The following is an 18,535-nucleotide window of genomic DNA, read 5'->3' on the forward strand; positions in this document are numbered from 1 at the left end:
CCAGCCGTACTTTAAGTCCTAGTCCCAGTGGCTTGAAGAACATGCCAAGTGTATGTGTGTGCATGCCTAATGTCCTGGTAGGATATAAAAATGAAGGAAGAGAGATTGTGGCATGACCGCATCCCGTTATGGGGGTGCTTTCTTTCTCTCTCTCTCTCTCGCTCCCTCTCCTTCTATCTCTGTCTCCCTCCCTCTCTTGTGAACGTCCATTCCCTCTGACAATGGAAAAAACCTGCTTTTCCTTTCCCCATCTATGATGGCAATTCTAGCTGTTTCATTTGTGCGCGTTACTGTAAAGTGTATGTCGTCGTCATTATGTGTATATTGTATTTCTTAAGAATTATTCAATTTTTTTATTTATTAGTATTTTTAAAAATGTGCTATAGGGCATGTGGACTCACCAGAGAGAGAAAGAGAAAGCAAGAAAGCCAACTGCCAGGTCTGGGACACTGACTGCAACCAGCCACGTAGCATGTGGGAGTCCAGCGCCACAACTGCCACGCGGCCTGCCTGCCCCTGTATATGCAATTTTAATTTTCACGGATAGAAGTGTTTTATTTCTGTTACCTACTTCTCTTAGTTTTTTTGTTTTTTTGTTTGTTTGTTTGTTTGTTTTTGAGAGATTTTTGCTATAGGGCGCATGTGCTCGCCAGACAGAGACATAGAGACAGAAAGCGAGAAATCACCCCCCAGGGGGGATGGTCACGCCGCAATCCCTTCTCCTCCATTCTCCTCTCGGGATCTTGGGCACGCACGCACACGTGCCCGGCGTGAGTTTTAAGCCACCAGGTCCGGGACGCAAACTGCGGTCGACTATGTGGGAGTCCAGCAACATAGCCATTACGCTAACTGCTGGTTCCCACTTCTCTTAGTTTTTTCACTCAGCATCGTGGAACATGTTCTGAGAATGGAATGGAATCCTTTTCTGACTGCTGTCCAAGGTGTAGATCAACATTGTGCCTGCTTTCTTCCAGTAATGGGAACCCGAGTGCTTCCAACTTTCCCCTGCCAAAAAATAATTCCACTCTATGGGTATTCCTCTTAGGGACTCATGTGAGCATTTCTTTTCTCTATAGCAGGAGGAGAGGAGCTGATGGGTCACAGGGATACATATATTGTATCAAACTGACGAGGGACTGGCAGTTGGTGTAATGGTTACATTGCCCTCCTGACAATATTCATTCTTCCTACCCAGAAACATAGACTATCTTTCCATTTGTTTAAATCTTTTAACATTTCTTTCAATGGTGTTTTAGTCTTTCTTTCAATAGTGTAAAATGTTCAGAGTACAAAACTGGCACTTCTTTTGTTAAATTCTAAGTGTTTTATTCTCTTTATGCTGTTAAAAATGCAAGTGCTTTCTTAATCTCGTTTTCAGGTTATGAATTGCTAGTGCTTAGGAAAAAAACTGAGTTTTGCAGGTTCTGGGCCCGCCCCCCAATTCTCTGACAGGCCTCGGATAAGTCCTCTTTCTCTTCGAGCCTCACACTCAGAGCAAATAAAAGCAGGTGGGACTGAGTTAGTGCTTCAGATGATCCCCTTTAATAATTTACATGCCCGTGCTCCTGAGGGCCCATGTTTTGAAAGCTATTTTGTTTATAAAATTTCACTTAATGGGACTTGGCATAATGGCTATGTCATTGGACTCCCATGTAGTCGACCGTGATTCGAGTCCTGGACCCAATGGCTTAAACTCATACGGAATGCGTGTGTGCCCAAGATCCTGAGAGGAGGATGGAGGAGAAGGGATTGAGGCATGGCCACCCCTGCTGGCGGGGTGTGATTTCTCACTTTCTGTCTCTCTCTCTCTCTCTCTCTCTCTCTGTCTTTCTGGTGAGTGAATGGGCCCTATAGCAAAAACTTTTCCCCTGCAAAAAAAAAAAAAAATTCACTTAATGAATAATACTTAATTTCCATATGATTGCTAATCAAGGGGCACACACCACAGCCTATCAGAATACACTAACAAAGATATCACAGCCTAAAACAGTAACAAAATCTTGGGCCACCCCATAGACTAGTGGTCAATGGAGCTAGATCCTACATGGCCGACCACATTTTCAATCCTGGCCTACAGTGGCTTGAAAAATAAGTTGTGGGGACCAACACTTAGTGTAATGGCTATGTCGCTGGACTCCCACGTAGTCAACCACGGTTCGCGTCCCAGACCCGGTGGCTTAAAACTCACGCTGGGCGCGTGTGCGTGCGTGCCCAAGATCCCAAGAGGAGAACGGAGGAGAAGGGATTGCGGCATGGCCATCGCCCCTGGGGGGTGATTTCTCGCTTTCTGTCTCTCTGTCTCTGTCTGTCTGGCGAGCGCACGCGCCCTATAGCAAAAACCTCTCCAAAAAAAAAAGAAAAAGAAAAATAAGCTGGGCATGTGGGCAAGTGTCCCCCAAACCTCAACAGGATGGAGAATTGGAGGAGGAAGGTGGAGGAGGGTGTTTTCTCTGTCTCTGTCTCTCACGCTTTCTCTCCAGTGAGTGCATGCACCTTCTGGCAATTAAAAAAAAGGCGTTTTAGTTTGCCTAGTAAAGCTTTGTAGGTCACAGAGATACAATTCTGTTAGGCTACCTGAAATACCGAAAAGCGCTTAGCAAGCTCCATTACTATCTTCACACCTTAGGGAGTAATTCTGCTGCCAAGTACATCCGGAGAGTTCCATGTGCTGCCTTCGCAGCCCCAGTGCTCTTCCCCCCACACCAAGGGTTAGTCACCTACACGAAGTGTCCTCTACGGGACCTTTCAGTTCAGAAATCCTAATTTTGCCTCTTACCCTCATAGGATAGTGAGGTACACTTTCAATGAGGAGGTCAGCACTATGAAGAAATTTGATTCTCCCAACATCCTGCGTGTATTTGGGATTTGCATTGATGAAACAGGTATGGGGTTCTTCTGGGGTTGGTCAGGGTTTTGATGGCCTGGCATATACCTTCTGTTTTGTAATATGTTGCATTTTTAGAAATATTATTACTGTGGCCGGCAGGTGGCATGGTGGCTGAGGGCACTGGACTCCCACATGGCCAATCAGGATTCAAGTCCCGGACCTGGTGGGTTACTTTCTTACTTTCCCTCTCTCTTCTCTCTTGTCAAAGAAAAAATAAATAAGTAAACAAACAAAGTAACTCCTTAAAAAACTGGTATTTAATTTTAAATAATTAAATAATTTATGACAATTAATCATTTAAATTATTTAATTTATTATTATTTTATTGGCTGTAGGGCATATGCACTCACCAGAGAGAGACAGAGAGAGAGGGAGAGGGAAAGTGAGAACGCAGTCCACCAGGTCCAGGACTCAAACTATGGTCAGCCATGTGGGAGTCTAGTGCTCTGCCACACTATCTGCTGACCCCTGTGTTGCATTTTTTTAAGGAACAGCTGAAATGGTGGAATCTACACATTTTTATCATAGTTCAAGTTTTCTTTTTGTTTTTTTGTAATTTTTGCATCCCAAGCTGCTCTCCTTTCAGGAGAGCAGGGCTTCAGCCAAGGGATGGTTTGCACTAATGTGACTGCATCGCCTCCTGCTGGCCCACTGGAAACCAACAGGGTGTTGTTCAGAAGCTGGCCTGAGTGGTAGATGAATTTTGTAAGTCACCATGGGTAGGTGCTGTGTGGAAGATCCCATGTGGCCAACTGAGGTTTGAGACCAGGCCCTATTGACCACACACCAGGTATGCCCAGGGTCCTGATGGGATGGAGATTTGAAAGAAATACCAGCTCTGTTGGGGGGTGCTCACTCCTTCCCTCTCTCATGTGCACACTGGCATGAGAAAGAAAGAAAGCTGGCTGACTCAAACATGTAATCCACCCTTAGTCTTCAGTAGCATAGATGAAATCTAAAAACTAAATTCATCCGCCCCCTTTATCAGTAACTTCAGGTGTCAATTTCTTTATCTTTATACTTTTTTTTTTAATTGTTAGAGAGTACGTGTGTTCGTCAGAATGAAAGAGAGAAAGCAACCCCTGATGGAGTGTGGTCACACCATAATCCTTCTCCTCCATTTCTCCATCCTGTTGGGAATTTGAACACACACAGGTGTGTTTCTCAAGCCACCAGGGCTAGGATTCAAAGTGGTTGGCCCTGTAGGATCTGGCTCCTTCAACCATCAGGCCATAGGGCCAGCCCTATTTTATTTTTAAATGTGTCTCTCATAGCATAGCTGCTTCTTCGGGTCATGCTCTTTCCTAGAGAGAGACTAGAGCAACTCCTCACCTGCTCCCCTCTGGAAGTTTCTCTCCAGCCTCAGGCTAACCTGATTTCAGAGCATAGAATCCCAGTCCAAAGGCAATCTTCCAGTGACGTTTCTTCTCCTGGGTGACAGTGGGAGTGACCAACTCACTCTTTTTATGTCGATGTGGAGTCACGAGCCCATGAGTTAAGACTTGGACTTGTCCAAGTTCCCTCTGCCGCGTTACCATCCATGCGTCATTCATTCCTTCCACACACATGTATGAACTAAGCTCCTTATGAGAACCATGACACACGTGGCCTGCCCTCTTGAGGTGTCCAGATGAATGGGGAAGACATTCTTCAAATGACTGCCCAAACAAAGCTAGAATTACAGCATCTAAAAACTAAATTCATCCGCCCCCTTTATCAGTAACTTCAGGTGTCAATTTCTTTATCTTTATACTTTTTTTTTTAATTGTTAGAGAGTACGTGTGTTCGTCAGAATGAAAGAGAGAAAGCAACCCCTGATGGAGTGTGGTCACACCATAATCCTTCTCCTCCATTTCTCCATCCTGTTGGGAATTTGAACACACACAGGTGTGTTTCTCAAGCCACCAGGGCTAGGATTCAAAGTGGTTGGCCCTGTAGGATCTGGCTCCTTCAACCATCAGGCCATAGGGCCAGCCCTATTTTATTTTTAAATGTGTCTCTCATAGCATAGCTGCTTCTTCGGGTCATGCTCTTTCCTAGAGAGAGACTAGAGCAACTCCTCACCTGCTCCCCTCTGGAAGTTTCTCTCCAGCCTCAGGCTAACCTGATTTCAGAGCATAGAATCCCAGTCCAAAGGCAATCTTCCAGTGACGTTTCTTCTCCTGGGTGACAGTGGGAGTGACCAACTCACTCTTTTTATGTCGATGTGGAGTCACGAGCCCATGAGTTAAGACTTGGACTTGTCCAAGTTCCCTCTGCCGCGTTACCATCCATGCGTCATTCATTCCTTCCACACACATGTATGAACTAAGCTCCTTATGAGAACCATGACACACGTGGCCTGCCCTCTTGAGGTGTCCAGATGAATGGGGAAGACATTCTTCAAATGACTGCCCAAACAAAGCTAGAATTACAGCATGCCCATACTGTGAAGAAAAAGATGGGCTTTGTAGGGACATTCGACCCATTGAAGGAGGTCAGGGAGCAAACTGTGGGATGGGGTGAGGGGTCGGGGGAGAAATGATTCTCATAGCAGAGTCAAGTTCTCTCTTTAGAGAATGGGGGACGAGGGGTGCAGATTGTAGAAGCTCTGAGTGGGGCTGAGTCCTCACAGTGTCTGGCTCCTTTCCATCAGTGACTCCGCCTCAGTTCTCCATCGTCATGGAGCACTGCGAACTTGGGACCCTGAGAGAGCTGTTGGACAAGAAGAAGGACCTCAAGTATGGCGAGCGATTCCTCCTAGTCCTGGGGGCAGCCAGAGGCTTATACAGGTACCAGATGGGGTCAAGGGGCACCAAGTAGAACTGGATGGGTATGTCTACACTGCCGATAACCCCAGAGGTGATAAGAGAACAGGAAGCCCCGGAGAGTCCCCCTTCCATGCAATGTTTACTATTTTATCTGATTACAGATGGGCAAGGAAGGAGTTTAACCCAGTGAGCACCAGCTCCCAGAACTAGGGTTGAATTTAGTGTCCAGGCTGCTCTTGCCGAGTTGGACAGGCTCTACTCTTAGGGTTGCCAAATATAGCAAATAAAAATAGAACATTTCCAGTGAAATTTGAATTTCAGATAAGTTGTAAGTAACTGTTTAGTATGTCCTCAATAATACTGAATTTCAGATATACTAAATTTCAAATAAACATTTGTCTTTAGTATAACTATGTCCTGTGCAATTTTGGTACATACTTGTGCGTGTAAAAAGTTCATTGTTGGGGGCCAGCAGGTGGCATGGTGGTTAAGGTGCCGGACTCCCACATGACTAACTGCAGTTTGAGTCCCAGACCTGGTGGCTTGCTTTCTCACTTCTCTCTCTCTCTGTGTCTCTGTCTCTTTCTGTATCTCTCTGGTCAAATTTTAAAAATAAATTAAATAAATAATGTTTTTTAAAAATCCCTTGTTGGGACCAGCAGATGGCAGAATGGTTACATCACTGGACTCCCACATAGTCGATCATGGTTTGAGTGCCAGACCTGGTGGCCTAAAACTCATGCCAGGGACATGTGTGTGCATGCCCAAAATACTGAGAGGATAATTTATTTATGCATTCATTTATTTTAATTTGACCAGAGAGAGACACAGAGAGCAAGAGAGGAAAAATGAGAACAGGACTCGAACTGTGGTCAGCCATGTGGAAGTGTCCAGCACCTAACCCACCATGCCACCTCCACCTGCTGATTCCTGTCTAGTCAAATTTTTTAAAATAATAATACTGATAAATAAAATTAAATAAAATAATATTTTTTAAAAAAATTCATTGTTAGGGGACCAGAAGATAGTGTAATGGTTACATCACTGGGTTCCCACGCAGTCAACCAGGGTGCAAGACCCAGACCCAGTGGCTTAAAACTCACGCTGGGCAGGTGTGCCCAAAATCGCAAGAGGAGAAGGGAGGAGAAGGGATTGCAGCATGGCCATCCCCCCTGGTTGGGGGGGCGATTTCTCAGTCTGTCTCTCCAGCAAGCACACATTCCCTATAGCAAAAATCTCTCGGGGGAAAAAAAAATCCATTGTTGGGTCTGCCCTATGGTCAACTGGTTAAGGAAGCCAGATCCTACATGGTTTACTGTGGGTCAAGTCCTGGCCCCAGTAGCTTGAAAAACACATCAGGTACATGTCTAAGTCCCAACAGGGTGGAGAAGTGGAGGAGAAGGAATTACAGTGTGACCACAGCCCAGAGGGGAAGTACTCTCTCTGACAAGTGCATGCTCCCTCTGGCTAAAAAAAAAAAGAAAAACTCCATTGTTTATCTGAAACTCAAATCGAACAGGGCTTCTGTATCTGGCAGTTCTACCCGCTCTCACGTGCAGGCTCTGTGGGTCCGCTAGTAAACACGGCCCAAAAGTCAGCCACTCACAAACTCCCGCAGGCTTTACCACACCCACCATATCACCAGTTCTCTTTACTTAACATTTTTCCTTAAACAGACTTACTTTTTAAAGAATCTGAAGTCTGGGGGACTGGCAGGTGGTGTAGTGGTTAAGAGCACTGGACTCCCACATGGTTGACCACAGTTCAAGTCCCAGACCTGTCGGCTTGCTTTCTCACTTTCTCTCTCTCTCTCTCTCACTCACCCACTCACTCTGTCCCTCTCTAGTCAAGGTGAAATAGATGAATAAATAAATAAAGTTCAATAAAATAATTTAAAACAAACAAAAAAAAATTGAAGTTTTTAAGAAGAATACTTTCTGTTACTGCCATAAATTGAAAACCGGTATCACTTGCCACAGGTAGGTGACCACAATTGAAACCCAAATGATGTAATTACATTGTGGTGGGCTGAAGCTGCCAACCGCAAGTTCTGTAATTCAGACCTACGTCCTCTGTACAGGGAAAATATTCACAACTTAGATGTTGCCATGTGCTCTCTGCCCAGCTAAGATATTCTCCTCGATGTAGTCAGAAAGACTGGAATAGGTCTAAAGGAGAATCATCTTTTTTTTTTTTTTTTTTGCTGTAGGGTGCGTGTGCTAGAAAGAGAGAGACAGAGAGATAGAAAGCGAGAAATCCCCCCCAGGGGGGATGGTCACGCCGCAATCCCTTCTCCTCCATTCTCCTCTCAGGATCTTGGGCATGTACGCACACGTGCCCGGCGTGAGTTTTAAGCCACCGGGTCCAGGACGTGAACCGCGGTCGACTACGTGGGAGTCCAGCGACATAGCCATTACGCTAACTGCCGGTCCCAGGAGAATCATCTTCTCTGTAATCATTAGTATGCCAGTGCCCCAGACTTCTGGAAACAGTCTCAGCTATTTATTTGAAGCCATAAAGTTTATTTCTTCTTGACTCTTTAAATTAATGGCTTAAGGGGATGTTCTTAGTGTCCCATCTAAATGACCTCTGACCCTTCCTACCAGTCCTGTGTACCCATTCTCCCCTGGGCATGCTTTACTGCTCAATTTCCCTGCTGCCGGCCGGCGAGTTGCTGTTAAGGCAGCTGGAATCATTGGCTGATTGCATTTCAAGTCCCAACCCTGTGTCTTGAAAACCACGCCGGCCGTGTGTGTATGCATGTCCCAAGTCCCAAGAGGAGAATGTAGGAAGAAAGATTGCAGCGTGGCCATCCCCCCGGGGGGATGCTTTCTCATTTTCCTTCTCTCTCTTTCTCTCCCTCCCTCTCTATCTGTCTCTCTCCAGTGAGCCCATACACCCTGTAGCAAATTACAAATGAAATAAGTTTCACAGCTATGACTTTAAGAGGATTAGCCATGGGCACAGCCCCCTTCGCCCTTCGAGATAGCCGAAAGTACCCAGGGGGTTAATGTCCACCCATCCACACCTTCCCCACACAGTCCACAGCCACTGGCTGACCGATGTGAGTACAGTAGTGCCGCTCCTTTGCCGTGAGGGGCACGAACTCTGTAATTATGCTGCAGAGGTCCCGTAAGGTCCAGCTGGCCCTGGGACTTCACCCGAAAGCACACCCTACCATGGTTTCTACCTCTCCATCCTGCTTTCTCCATTCCCTCACCACTTTCTCCTGGGGGCACCTCCTCTGTAAGTCACTTGTGTCCAAATCTTTGACCCATCATCTCTGACCTTAGGCAGACACTGACAAGAACCCAAGCTGGGGTGCAGGGGTTCCCATATGCCAAAGCCTGTACCTGAGCACTTTGGTCCACCCAGCACTTCCCAGACACAGCACCGCAGGGACACCTTCAGCCTTCGCATTAGGGCAACCGCTGGTGCCAGACCACTCACATTCCACAAGAGCTGTCATGCTGGCACGTGCCATGCTCCGAACGCTGCTCTGCACAGCACACAACTGTCAAGTCTTTCCTCTGCATCCCAGTTTCCCCTGCTACCTCTGAATAACTGCTGTGGTACTGACCCACCCGTTATCCCAGTAAGGACGCACAGTCCCCCCAGGAAACTGTGTTTGTCATTCATGCTCCCTGCCTTTGGTCCTGTCAGGCTCCACCACACAGAAGTCCCTGTACTCCACAGAAACATCAGCAGCTCCAGCTTCCTGGTAACTGAAGGCTACCACGTGAAGGTGAGCAGTCTTCCGGGTGCTCTTTGCATGACTTGGTGCTAGGAGAGAGACAGCCGTGCCTGCCCGATTCTCTGCCTTGACTTTGTCTTAGCACTCAGCTCAACCCCTGCCATGCAGCTTCCCGTGTGCCTGGCACAGGGCGGGCTTAATCCTCGCCTCCTCTTCTCATGCCCAGCTTCTTCAATGCCCACTTAGCCCATCCCTGCTGAGGAAGCTGGGACCAGCTTCCCGTGGGACCAGCAGATGGCATGGTGATTATGTTGCTGACTCCCACATAGTCAACTGCCGTTCAAGTCCCAGACCCAGTGGCTTAAAACTCAGACCAATGGGTTGGGAACCAGCAGTTAGCATAATGACTATGTCGCTGGACTCCCACATAGTCGACCGCGGTTCACGTCCCGGACCCGGTGGCTTAAAACTCACGCTGGGCGCGTGTGCGTGTGTGCCCAAGATCCCAAGAGGAGAATGGAGGAGAAGGGATTGCAGCGTGACCATCCCCCCTGGGGGGGATTTCTCACTTTTTGTCTCTTTCTCTCTCTCTTGCCCTATAGCAAAACTCTCTCTAAAAAAAAGAGTTGTTTCCTTTGAGATACCTAGACACCACTTCTGTGTCTCAGCAACACCTATGGGAGTCTTAGGTCCCATAGGCATCCAGACTCACAGGACTGCTGTCAGCCACACTTACAAGAGTGACCTGCAGAAAACACAGCTTGTCAGAAGTGTCAAACCCTTCTCTTTGCTCCCATGGTCACCCAGACTTCTCTTTGTCTCCATTCAGGTACTTGAGAAGAGGCTCCCACTGGGTGGATGTGGGGCCACCCAGGTTTACAAGCCCCACAACCTGCAGGAGTCAACATATCTTAGGTCAATTCTGCAAGTATACCTTCCAATGTCCCTGCAAGGGACATGCCAGTCGCCAGTAATAAGAGTCACCACAAAGCCCAGCATTGCTATCAGCTCTTTAGAATCCCCTGTCCCCCCAGCCCCCATCCAGAAGCACTTTACCAATCAGCAGTCATTTTTTTATGATTAACAACATGGCTAAGGAGTATAGGTGACAGTCTTCTTCATCAGGTTTCCAGGGAAACGAAGCTAAAAAGTTAACTGAAAATTAGATTTTCATATGGAATAGGAAATGACTTTATTAACCTGATGTTTGCCATTCCCAAACACTAAAAGAGTGTTTTGATGTCATCCATAGATGGCTTGCTTTTTTATAGCGTTGAGTGTTAGGACAGCCCTTGGTTAACAGAAAACATGTCCTTTCTGCTTTTGGGGTGTCCTTCCCCCTCCCCTACAGTGATGTAAGTATTCCCTATCTTTGCATCTACCCAGCTCTCATGGTTCTCAGCCCACCTGCCTGTCATAGGAGCTATTCAGCCTTGTAGCCCTGGTAACTAGTGTGGTGCTCAGTAAACAAGTGAGCCTAGGAATGAGTGAGAGGGGAGGCGCCATCTAAGTGTCTTACCCTTTGTCGGACCTTGCCCTGGATTTGGGTACCTGGCTGAGGTTAGTGCTGGCAGCCTCTGCACTCTGACGGTGCTACTAACAGGTGTGCATGGAGCAAGAGCACACACACTCACTGATGGCATGTGAACTATGAGCTCCACATGACCATGCAGGGTCAGCAGGCATAACGCACGCTTGCCAAGTAAAATCTGAAGGAACAGGCTGACCACCCTATAGGGGCAGCAAGAGCAGAGGGATGTCCCCCTTGTCATTCTTCACCTGCTTCTGGAAGAAAGCAGGCCACATGGTGGCTCCATTTACCCCTCTCCATTTACCCATCTCCACCCTCACCTGGAGCTGAGTCGACTGAGAAACCCCTGTATCTGACATGGTAGTACCAGCAATAACCACAGCTCCCCAGGTCTTACAAGTACTTTATAACCATGTATCAAGTAATCCTCATTGCCGTCACCCCGTTTTATAGAGAAGAAATCTGTTTGTGTTTCTCTTGGTCATTGCATTCTGATAGTTAAACCCATGTTAGCCATGGAGTAGCCCTACACAGAAAACACTCTAGATAAATACTAATAGATCCCTAAGGTAAAAGACCACGCCTTGGGACTGGCAGGTGGCTTGGTGGTTAAGGGTGCTAGACTCCCATGTGGCTGACTACGGTTCCAGTCCCGGACCTGGCAGCTTGCTCTCGCTCGCTCTCTCTCCGCCCCCTGCCCCCGGTCAAATTGAAATAAATAAATGAATGAATAAATAAAGTTAAATAAAATATTAAAAAGAAAGACCACACCCTGATAATCGTGTGTAGTACCAACCCCCCTGCTTTTACCCCTCTGAGATCGAGCTGTATCGGTCTCCAAGTTACCTCTCTATCTAGCTTGCAGGATTTGAGTTGAGCAAAACCCAGAGTTCCATCCGTCAGGAGACTAAGGGAAAGAAAATTGAGAAAGTCCGTCCTACCGCATATGTCTCACCGCAGGGACTGGAAAATTTGTTTCACAAATATGACATAAAAGCTGAAATATACAGGTATGTTCATGTTCTCACACAGAATCTAATTCCGATGAATGGGACAGACAACCCAAGCCGAACTCTTCCGAGGGCCCTCTTAACTCTGTTGAACCTGAGTGGGAATCAAAATTCATCGGGTTTTCTCAAGATGGCTGGAGGGGCATGGGAAAAGGGAAACTTGACATGATTGTTCACTTTCTGGATTTTTCTTTTAGTTTTGGAATCGTCCTCTGGGAAATCGTCACTGGAAAGATCCCATTTGAAGGTGAACCACATGAAGGCTGGGGCTTAGCCAGTGCTGGGTGCTGGGATCAGGTCCCTTCTGATAGGTGAAAAATGCCCTAGCAGTGCCGTTCTCTGATACGGGAACTGCCTGGGCCGCTCTCCAGTCATCGAAAGCTCTTGTTTTTCCTTACTCAATGTCCCTAGTTCTGATGCCAGCCATTGGCATGCAGAGAAATGTGTAAGGGCCAGAGCAACTTTTTAAGCCTCCCATCCTGTCATTTCCACACCAGGATATGATTCTGAGAAGATCCGCCAGCTAGTGGCTGTGGACCGGCAGCAGGAGCCACTGGGCGACGACTGTCCTTTGGAGCTGCAGGAGGTCATTGATGAGTGCCGGGCCTATGAGCCTTCTGAGCGGCCCTCTGTTGAAGGTAGGGCTCTCTCTGGTGAAAAGAGCCATGAACCTCACAGTTATTCCACGTTTGTGAGAGATGTCCTCTTTGTAAGTCCAAGACATTGGTTTACAGCCAGGGTGGTTTTGGTTTCCAGGGGACATTTGACCATGTCTGAAGACATTCTCAGTTGTGTTGGATGTCCCCCTCTCTCAGGGGAGGTAGGGTGACATGTGCTACTCGTATCTAGTGGGTAGAAGCCAGAGGTGCTATCATCATCCTACAAAGCATAGAACAGTCCTCATAACAAAACGATTTAGACCAAACGTCCATAGTGCAGGGGTCCAGAAACTCTGCCCTATGGATGGATGAGAGGCTGACAGTGATTTCTTTTCTTTTTTTTTTCTTTTTTTCGGAGAGGTTTTTGCTATAGGGCATATGTGCTCACCAGAAAGACAGAGACAGGAAGACAAAAAGCGAGAAATTACCCCTGGATGACCACACCACAATCCCTTCTCCATTCTCCTCTTGGGATCTTGGGCACGCACGCACACGCGCCTGGTGTGAGTTTAAGCCACCAGGTCTGGGACTCAAACTGTGGTCGACTGTGTGGGAGTCCAGCGACATAGCCATTACACTATCTGCTGGTCCCAGTGATTTCTTGATAGATAGTGCCCTTCTCTCCTTCAGTCTCTGTCTCCTTCCTCTCTTTTCAAGGCTCCCTTACAATCTGTGCCTTCTGGTATTAAAGAATTTAGTACCACGACCAGCAGTTGGCATAATGGCTATGTCACTGAACTCCCATGTAGTCAACCATGGTTTGAGTCCCGGACCCAGTGGCTTAAACTCACACCGAGTGTGTGTGCATGCATGCCAAGATCCCAAGAGGAGAATGGAGGAGAAGGGATTGAGGCGTGGCCATCCCCCCTCGGGGTGATTTCTCACTTTCTGTCTCTCTGTCTCTCTCTGTCTTTCTGGCAAGCACATGTGCCCTATAGCAAAAACCTCTCCAAAAAAAAAGAATTTAGTACCAGAGATGATTTTATACTAAGATGTGAGTTTATCCCCCCTCTGAGGTGTTGGTGTTTTAAAAGTTGATAAGTAAGAGGAGAACTTTGTATCACAAAAGCACGAGTGCGGATGTGGTCTAGGCACCAGCCGGATTGAGGGAATGCAGATGCACTGTCTGCGCTTTTGTTTTGTTTTGGTTTTTGCCATTGGGCACATGCATGTACCAGAGAGAGACAGAGAGAGGGAAGAGAGCAATCATCCCTCAGGGGTGATAGCCACGCTGCAATCTCTTCTTCTCTTGAGGTTTTTGGCATGCACGCATATGTGATTGTCTGCCTGTCTTTTTTTAAACAATTATTTATTTAATTTTACTTAAGATTATTTTAAAATTTGCTATAGGGCATGTGTGCTCACCAGAGAGAGATCGTGACCAGGAAAAAGAGAGAGAAAGCAAGTGACCAGGTCCAGGACTTGAACCATGGCCTGTTATGTGGGAGTCCAGCACCTTAACCACCATGCTACCTGCTGGCCCCATGCAGTGTGATTTTTATGTTACTGGGTCTGGGACTCAAACCGCTGTCAGCTGTCTAGAAATCTAGTGCCTTAACCACCATGTGACCTTCTGGACCCTCGCAGTGTCAACATTTTTATGTGGTATAGAAATGTTTTCATGTTTGTAAGTGACACTCAGCTCCCTGCTCTTGTCTAACTTTCTGCTCATTCATTCACAGAAATCTTAAAGAAACTGTCTACCTTCACAAAGTTGCATATCGAAAACTAAACCAAGGAGTCCCTGGACAAGAAACTGGAAGAGGCAAAAACTGGACTTCTCCCCTTCAAAACCTTTGACATGGGGTTATTTTTGGATACAAGAAGGCAGAATTTCCCTGTTACAGATAGAAAACAATTCCAGTCATATCATCCACCATAAATGATATTTCCCAAAATACACCTGGCCAGAGCCAGGATCTCAGTAGTTGCTGAATAAGCGTTACATAAATGAATGAGCAAATAAATAAATGATGGTAGAGCAAAATCTAAGATCCTCAGATTATGACTACAAGTATAAATGTCCATTTTGTTTTTATTCATGGTAGAGCACAGACGTGCACATGAGAGAGAGACATGAGTACCCACCACAGGGTCTGGTCATGCCAATCCTCTTCCTCCAGCCCTTCAGCCAGGTGGACCTTGGACACACCTACACATGTGTTTATGTCTTTCAGGCTGACCATTCCCAGGTTCGAACTGTACTCAGGATTCAGACTGTGCTAGCCACGTGAGCTCTGGCTGCTTGAGAACAGCACACGACCACTATGCCACGGAGCTGGCTGGAGCATAAACTTTCTTTGGCATCTTTTATGTTATCTGGACAATTCTTTCAAATTTATCATTTTAAACTATGCAGTCACATAAAAGTATCCTCTATCATGTAGTACAGATGAATCCATTAGTCATTTATTCAATGGAAGGAGAAAAAAAATTCATCCAAACAGCTCTTCTATGAAGTGATGCTTAAGACTTTTTTTTTCCAATCTTTACAAATAAGCCAACAGGGAGGTTGTAATTATAAGTAACTATTTATAAAGTTGTAAATAGCAATTCACCCTTAAAATGGAACCCAGCCAGCACCCTTTTCTCCTCAGTATGTATAACTTTTAAAAATTTTTAAATAATTATATTTTAATTGAATATATTTATTATTATTCTTCACTTTGACTGGAGTGAACGCAAGCCACCAGGTCTGGGACTCCAATCATGGCAGGCCCAGTGGGAGTCCAGTGCCTTAACCACCACGCCACCTGCCAGCCCCAGTATTTATAACTTTTGGAAGCTGGGGATAAGACTATTAGTGCCTGGTTTTGTGTTTATTCTCTTCCTCTCTTAATTACAGTAAAAATGACCATGCAGAAAATCAGAACATGTTTCTGGTTTCTTTTGACATAAAAATTATTTTTGTGCTAAAAGCTGGTGGTGGGGAGGTTGAGGCAGCTGGATCCCACATTGCTGATTTCTCAGTTCAAATCTCAGACCCAGTGGCTTGAAAAAAAAACAGCACGTGGCATTGTGGTTAAAAGGTGTTGGACTTCCAAATGGTCGGCTGAGGCTCTGGACCCAGGCGGCTTAAGTCTCAACACCTGGCGTGTGGGCATGTGCGATTGTGCCTAAAATCCGGAGAGAATGGAGAAGGGACTGTGGCATGGCCGCACACACACCCCGCATCCCCCAGGGTGAGTTCTCCCTTTCCGCCTTTCTGTTCCTGTCTCTCTGGCGAGCGCTGCGCCCTGTAGCAAAAGTCTCTCAGAAAAACAAATAAAACCATGTCAGGTACTTGTGCCTGCCAGCCCAAATTCCCAGAGAGTGGAGAAGGGATTGCGGTGTGGCCATCCCCTCTGGAGGGTAATTTCTCCCTTTCCCTCAAAAACAAAAAAATAAAAAATTCATGGACAATGCATATGATGAAAAAACTACGCATGGATTTCAACTTTGTATTGTACAAAAACAAATGTCATGCTTTAATTCTTTTTTTTCCCCACGAACTTTTTTTTTTTTTTTTTTGGAGAGGTTTTCGCCATAGGGTGCGTGCGCTCGCCAGACAGACAGAGACATAGAGACAGAAAGCGAGAAATCACCCCCCAGGGGCGATGGTCACGCTGCAATCCCTTCTCCATTCTCCTCTCGGGATCTTGGGCACGCACGCACACGTGCCCGGCGTGAGTTTTAAGCCACCGGGTCCGGGACGCGAACCACGGTCAACTACGTGGGAGTCCAGCGACATAGCCATTACGCCGCTACCTGCTGGTTCCCCCCACGAACTTTTTGAAGTCCCCACCCTTGTTAAGGAGATTGTCCCACACGTTTTTACAAGGCTCCAAAATTCTGGAGGTAATATTTTGAAATTACTAGATCAGCTACTATCTTTTGGGAAGAGAGAGCTCCTTCACTAAAGCTAGAGAGGAGCAGCAAAAGTCACAGAATAAGGGTTCTCATCCTCTCGCCAAAACGGACCGGGAATTCTTACAACTTTATCCCGCCAGAAAGTTCAAACAAACAGCAGTAAAAAAGTTCTTCCGTTCTACTCTTCGGCGGTTGGACGTGAGGGGACGGGCATAGATTTCTACCAATTGTACGAGGCTTCCGTGGGCGTGGTCCCGCCTAGTCCTTACAAAGCATTGTCCAATGAGAGCGTCGCTGTTCCGGGTAGCGACGACCCGCGGGAGTCGAAGAGAGCGTATTGGCCGCTTGTGGAGCTGCTGTCCAATATGTAGGCCGAGACCGCAGCTCCTTCTCGGAGAAGCTCTCTCCGGAAGTGACGGTTGGCGGCGGTATCTTCCGAGTTCTGAGGAGGCCGCCGCAACTGGGCTGGGCTTCAGAGCCCGGCCGAGGCTTTCTGGCTTCAGGTAAGAAAAGTTATTGCCTCTCTCCAGGCCGTGGGCTTCTAGCTCGGGACAGCTTCCCAGAGCTGGGCCCTGGACGCGGGTCTAGGGACGCCCCACGATGCGGGCTGGGGGCAGGCTGGAGCCGGTTCTCCCGGCGGCCCCAACGGTCCGGGCAGAGGGATCAGTATCGCCGCTCTTTCGGCCGGTTTGGGAAAATGAGGCGGGAAGGCCAGACTAGGGCCTATCCTGGGAGGAACCGAATTGCCTGGAGCGGACCCGCTCCGGGCCGCAGCGGCGGGGGGGGGGTTGCCCGGCGGCCCCTCTGTGTGTGTGTTTGTTTGTTTTTTATTTAGAGAGGCTTTTGCTGTAGGGCGCGTGCGCCACCCCTCTTGGGGGTTGGGCACGCCGCAGTCCTTCCTCCATTCTCTCGGATCTTGCGCTCGAATGCACAGGCTCCCGGCGTGTAAGCTGCAGGCCCGGGATTCAACGCGGTCGACTGCAGGTGGGAGTCCAGCAGGGGACACTTTCAGGTTAATGGAAGAACTTAATTTTTTAAATTTTACCACAGCAGCGCTGTGACGTGAATCCTTTTATTTTCCCTTTTTTATCGATAGACACGTTGAACAAAGGTTAGGAAACCCACGTAAGGTCCCTCCCACCCGTAGAAGTGACATTGCCGGGATTTGAACTGAGCTCGGCCTGATTCCCATGTTCCCTCTCCTCTCATTCTGTTAGTTGGAGGCTGCTTCATTCTGCGCTAGGTCCAGGACTCGAACTGACTGTTGTAGACTTTAATTAAAACCTCAGTGACAAGAACCAGCAGTTAGCGTAATGGCTATGTCGGTGGACTCCCACGTAGTCGACTGCGGTTCGAGTCCCGAACCCGGTGACTTAAACTCACACCGGGCGTGTGTGTGTGTGTGTGTGTGTGTGTGTGTGTGCGCGTGCGTGCCCAAGATCCCAAGAGGAGAATGGAGGAGAAGGGATTCCGGCGTGGGCATCTCCCCTGGGGGGCTATAGCAAAAACCTCTCAAAAAACAAACAAACAAACAAAAAAAAAAACATCTCAATGGCAAAGCTTAGCAAGGTGATCAGAGGCGCCAACTTCCATGGCACACGTGAGGAAATATTCGTGTGACATGATAAAGGACAAGGCAGCTCAAGGCTTGGGGCACCAAGTTGACGGTCTTTTGGTCTAGGCACTACCACTTACTGGTTGGGGAGTTTCTACAATTGTGCTGTTCCATAGACTCTTGCCACAGTGGAAATGTTCTGTATGTCTGCTGTCTGGTATGGCTTTCCCTCACTTGTTTGTTTTTTAAGAGTTGTTTATTTGGGGGGGGACCAGCAGGTGGCATGGTGGTTAAGGCGCTGGATACTCACACATGGCGGACCATGGTTCCAGTCCTGGACCTAGTGGCTTGCTTTCTCACTTACCGTCTCTCTCTTTCTCTTTCTCTGTGTCTCTCTCTCTCTGGTAAAATTAAAATAAACAAATGAATAAATTAAATATATAATTCTTTTTTTTTTTTTTGGAGAGATTTTCACTGTAGGGCGTGTGCGCTCGCCAGACAGACAGAGAGACATAGAGACAGAAAGCGAGAAATCACCCCCCGGGGAGGATGGTCACGCCGCAATCCCTTCTCCTCCATTCTCCTCTCTGGATCTTGGGC

At 47.3% G+C, this 18,535-nt stretch overlaps 2 protein-coding genes across 5 annotated transcripts in view; both read left to right on the forward strand.

The window, feature by feature from the left end:
* MLKL (mixed lineage kinase domain like pseudokinase) overlaps window positions 1–14,531 on the forward strand; it is a 35,759-nt gene extending 21,228 nt beyond the window's left edge. For 2 of the 4 annotated variants that reach the window (XM_006152641.3, XM_006152640.3), the window contains 7 exons: window positions 2,785–2,882; window positions 5,523–5,658; window positions 9,301–9,382; window positions 11,721–11,872; window positions 12,070–12,119; window positions 12,370–12,510; window positions 14,214–14,531. In XM_006152641.3, coding sequence (XP_006152703.1) covers window positions 2,785–2,882; window positions 5,523–5,658; window positions 9,301–9,382; window positions 11,721–11,872; window positions 12,070–12,119; window positions 12,370–12,510; window positions 14,214–14,263 — 709 coding nt within the window. In that variant the 3' untranslated portion in view covers window positions 14,264–14,531. Of the gene's footprint in view, window positions 1–2,784; window positions 2,883–5,522; window positions 5,659–9,300; window positions 9,383–10,160; window positions 11,873–12,069; window positions 12,120–12,369; window positions 12,511–14,213 lie in introns of those variants that run through there. The other 2 variants (XM_027773505.1, XM_006152642.3) reach the window with 2 other exon arrangements.
* A 2,248-nt stretch (window positions 14,532–16,779) lies between these two features.
* The window catches only part of RFWD3 (ring finger and WD repeat domain 3), a gene marked incomplete in the record, with an annotated part of 49,873 nt that continues 48,117 nt past the window's right edge, over window positions 16,780–18,535 (forward strand). The window contains 1 exon segment of the mRNA XM_014589441.2: window positions 16,780–16,883.

Source organism: Tupaia chinensis, unplaced genomic scaffold, assembly GCF_000334495.1.
Source record: "Tupaia chinensis unplaced genomic scaffold, TupChi_1.0 Scaffold000355_1, whole genome shotgun sequence".
In the NCBI taxonomy this organism is placed as follows: Eukaryota; Metazoa; Chordata; class Mammalia; order Scandentia; family Tupaiidae; genus Tupaia; species Tupaia belangeri.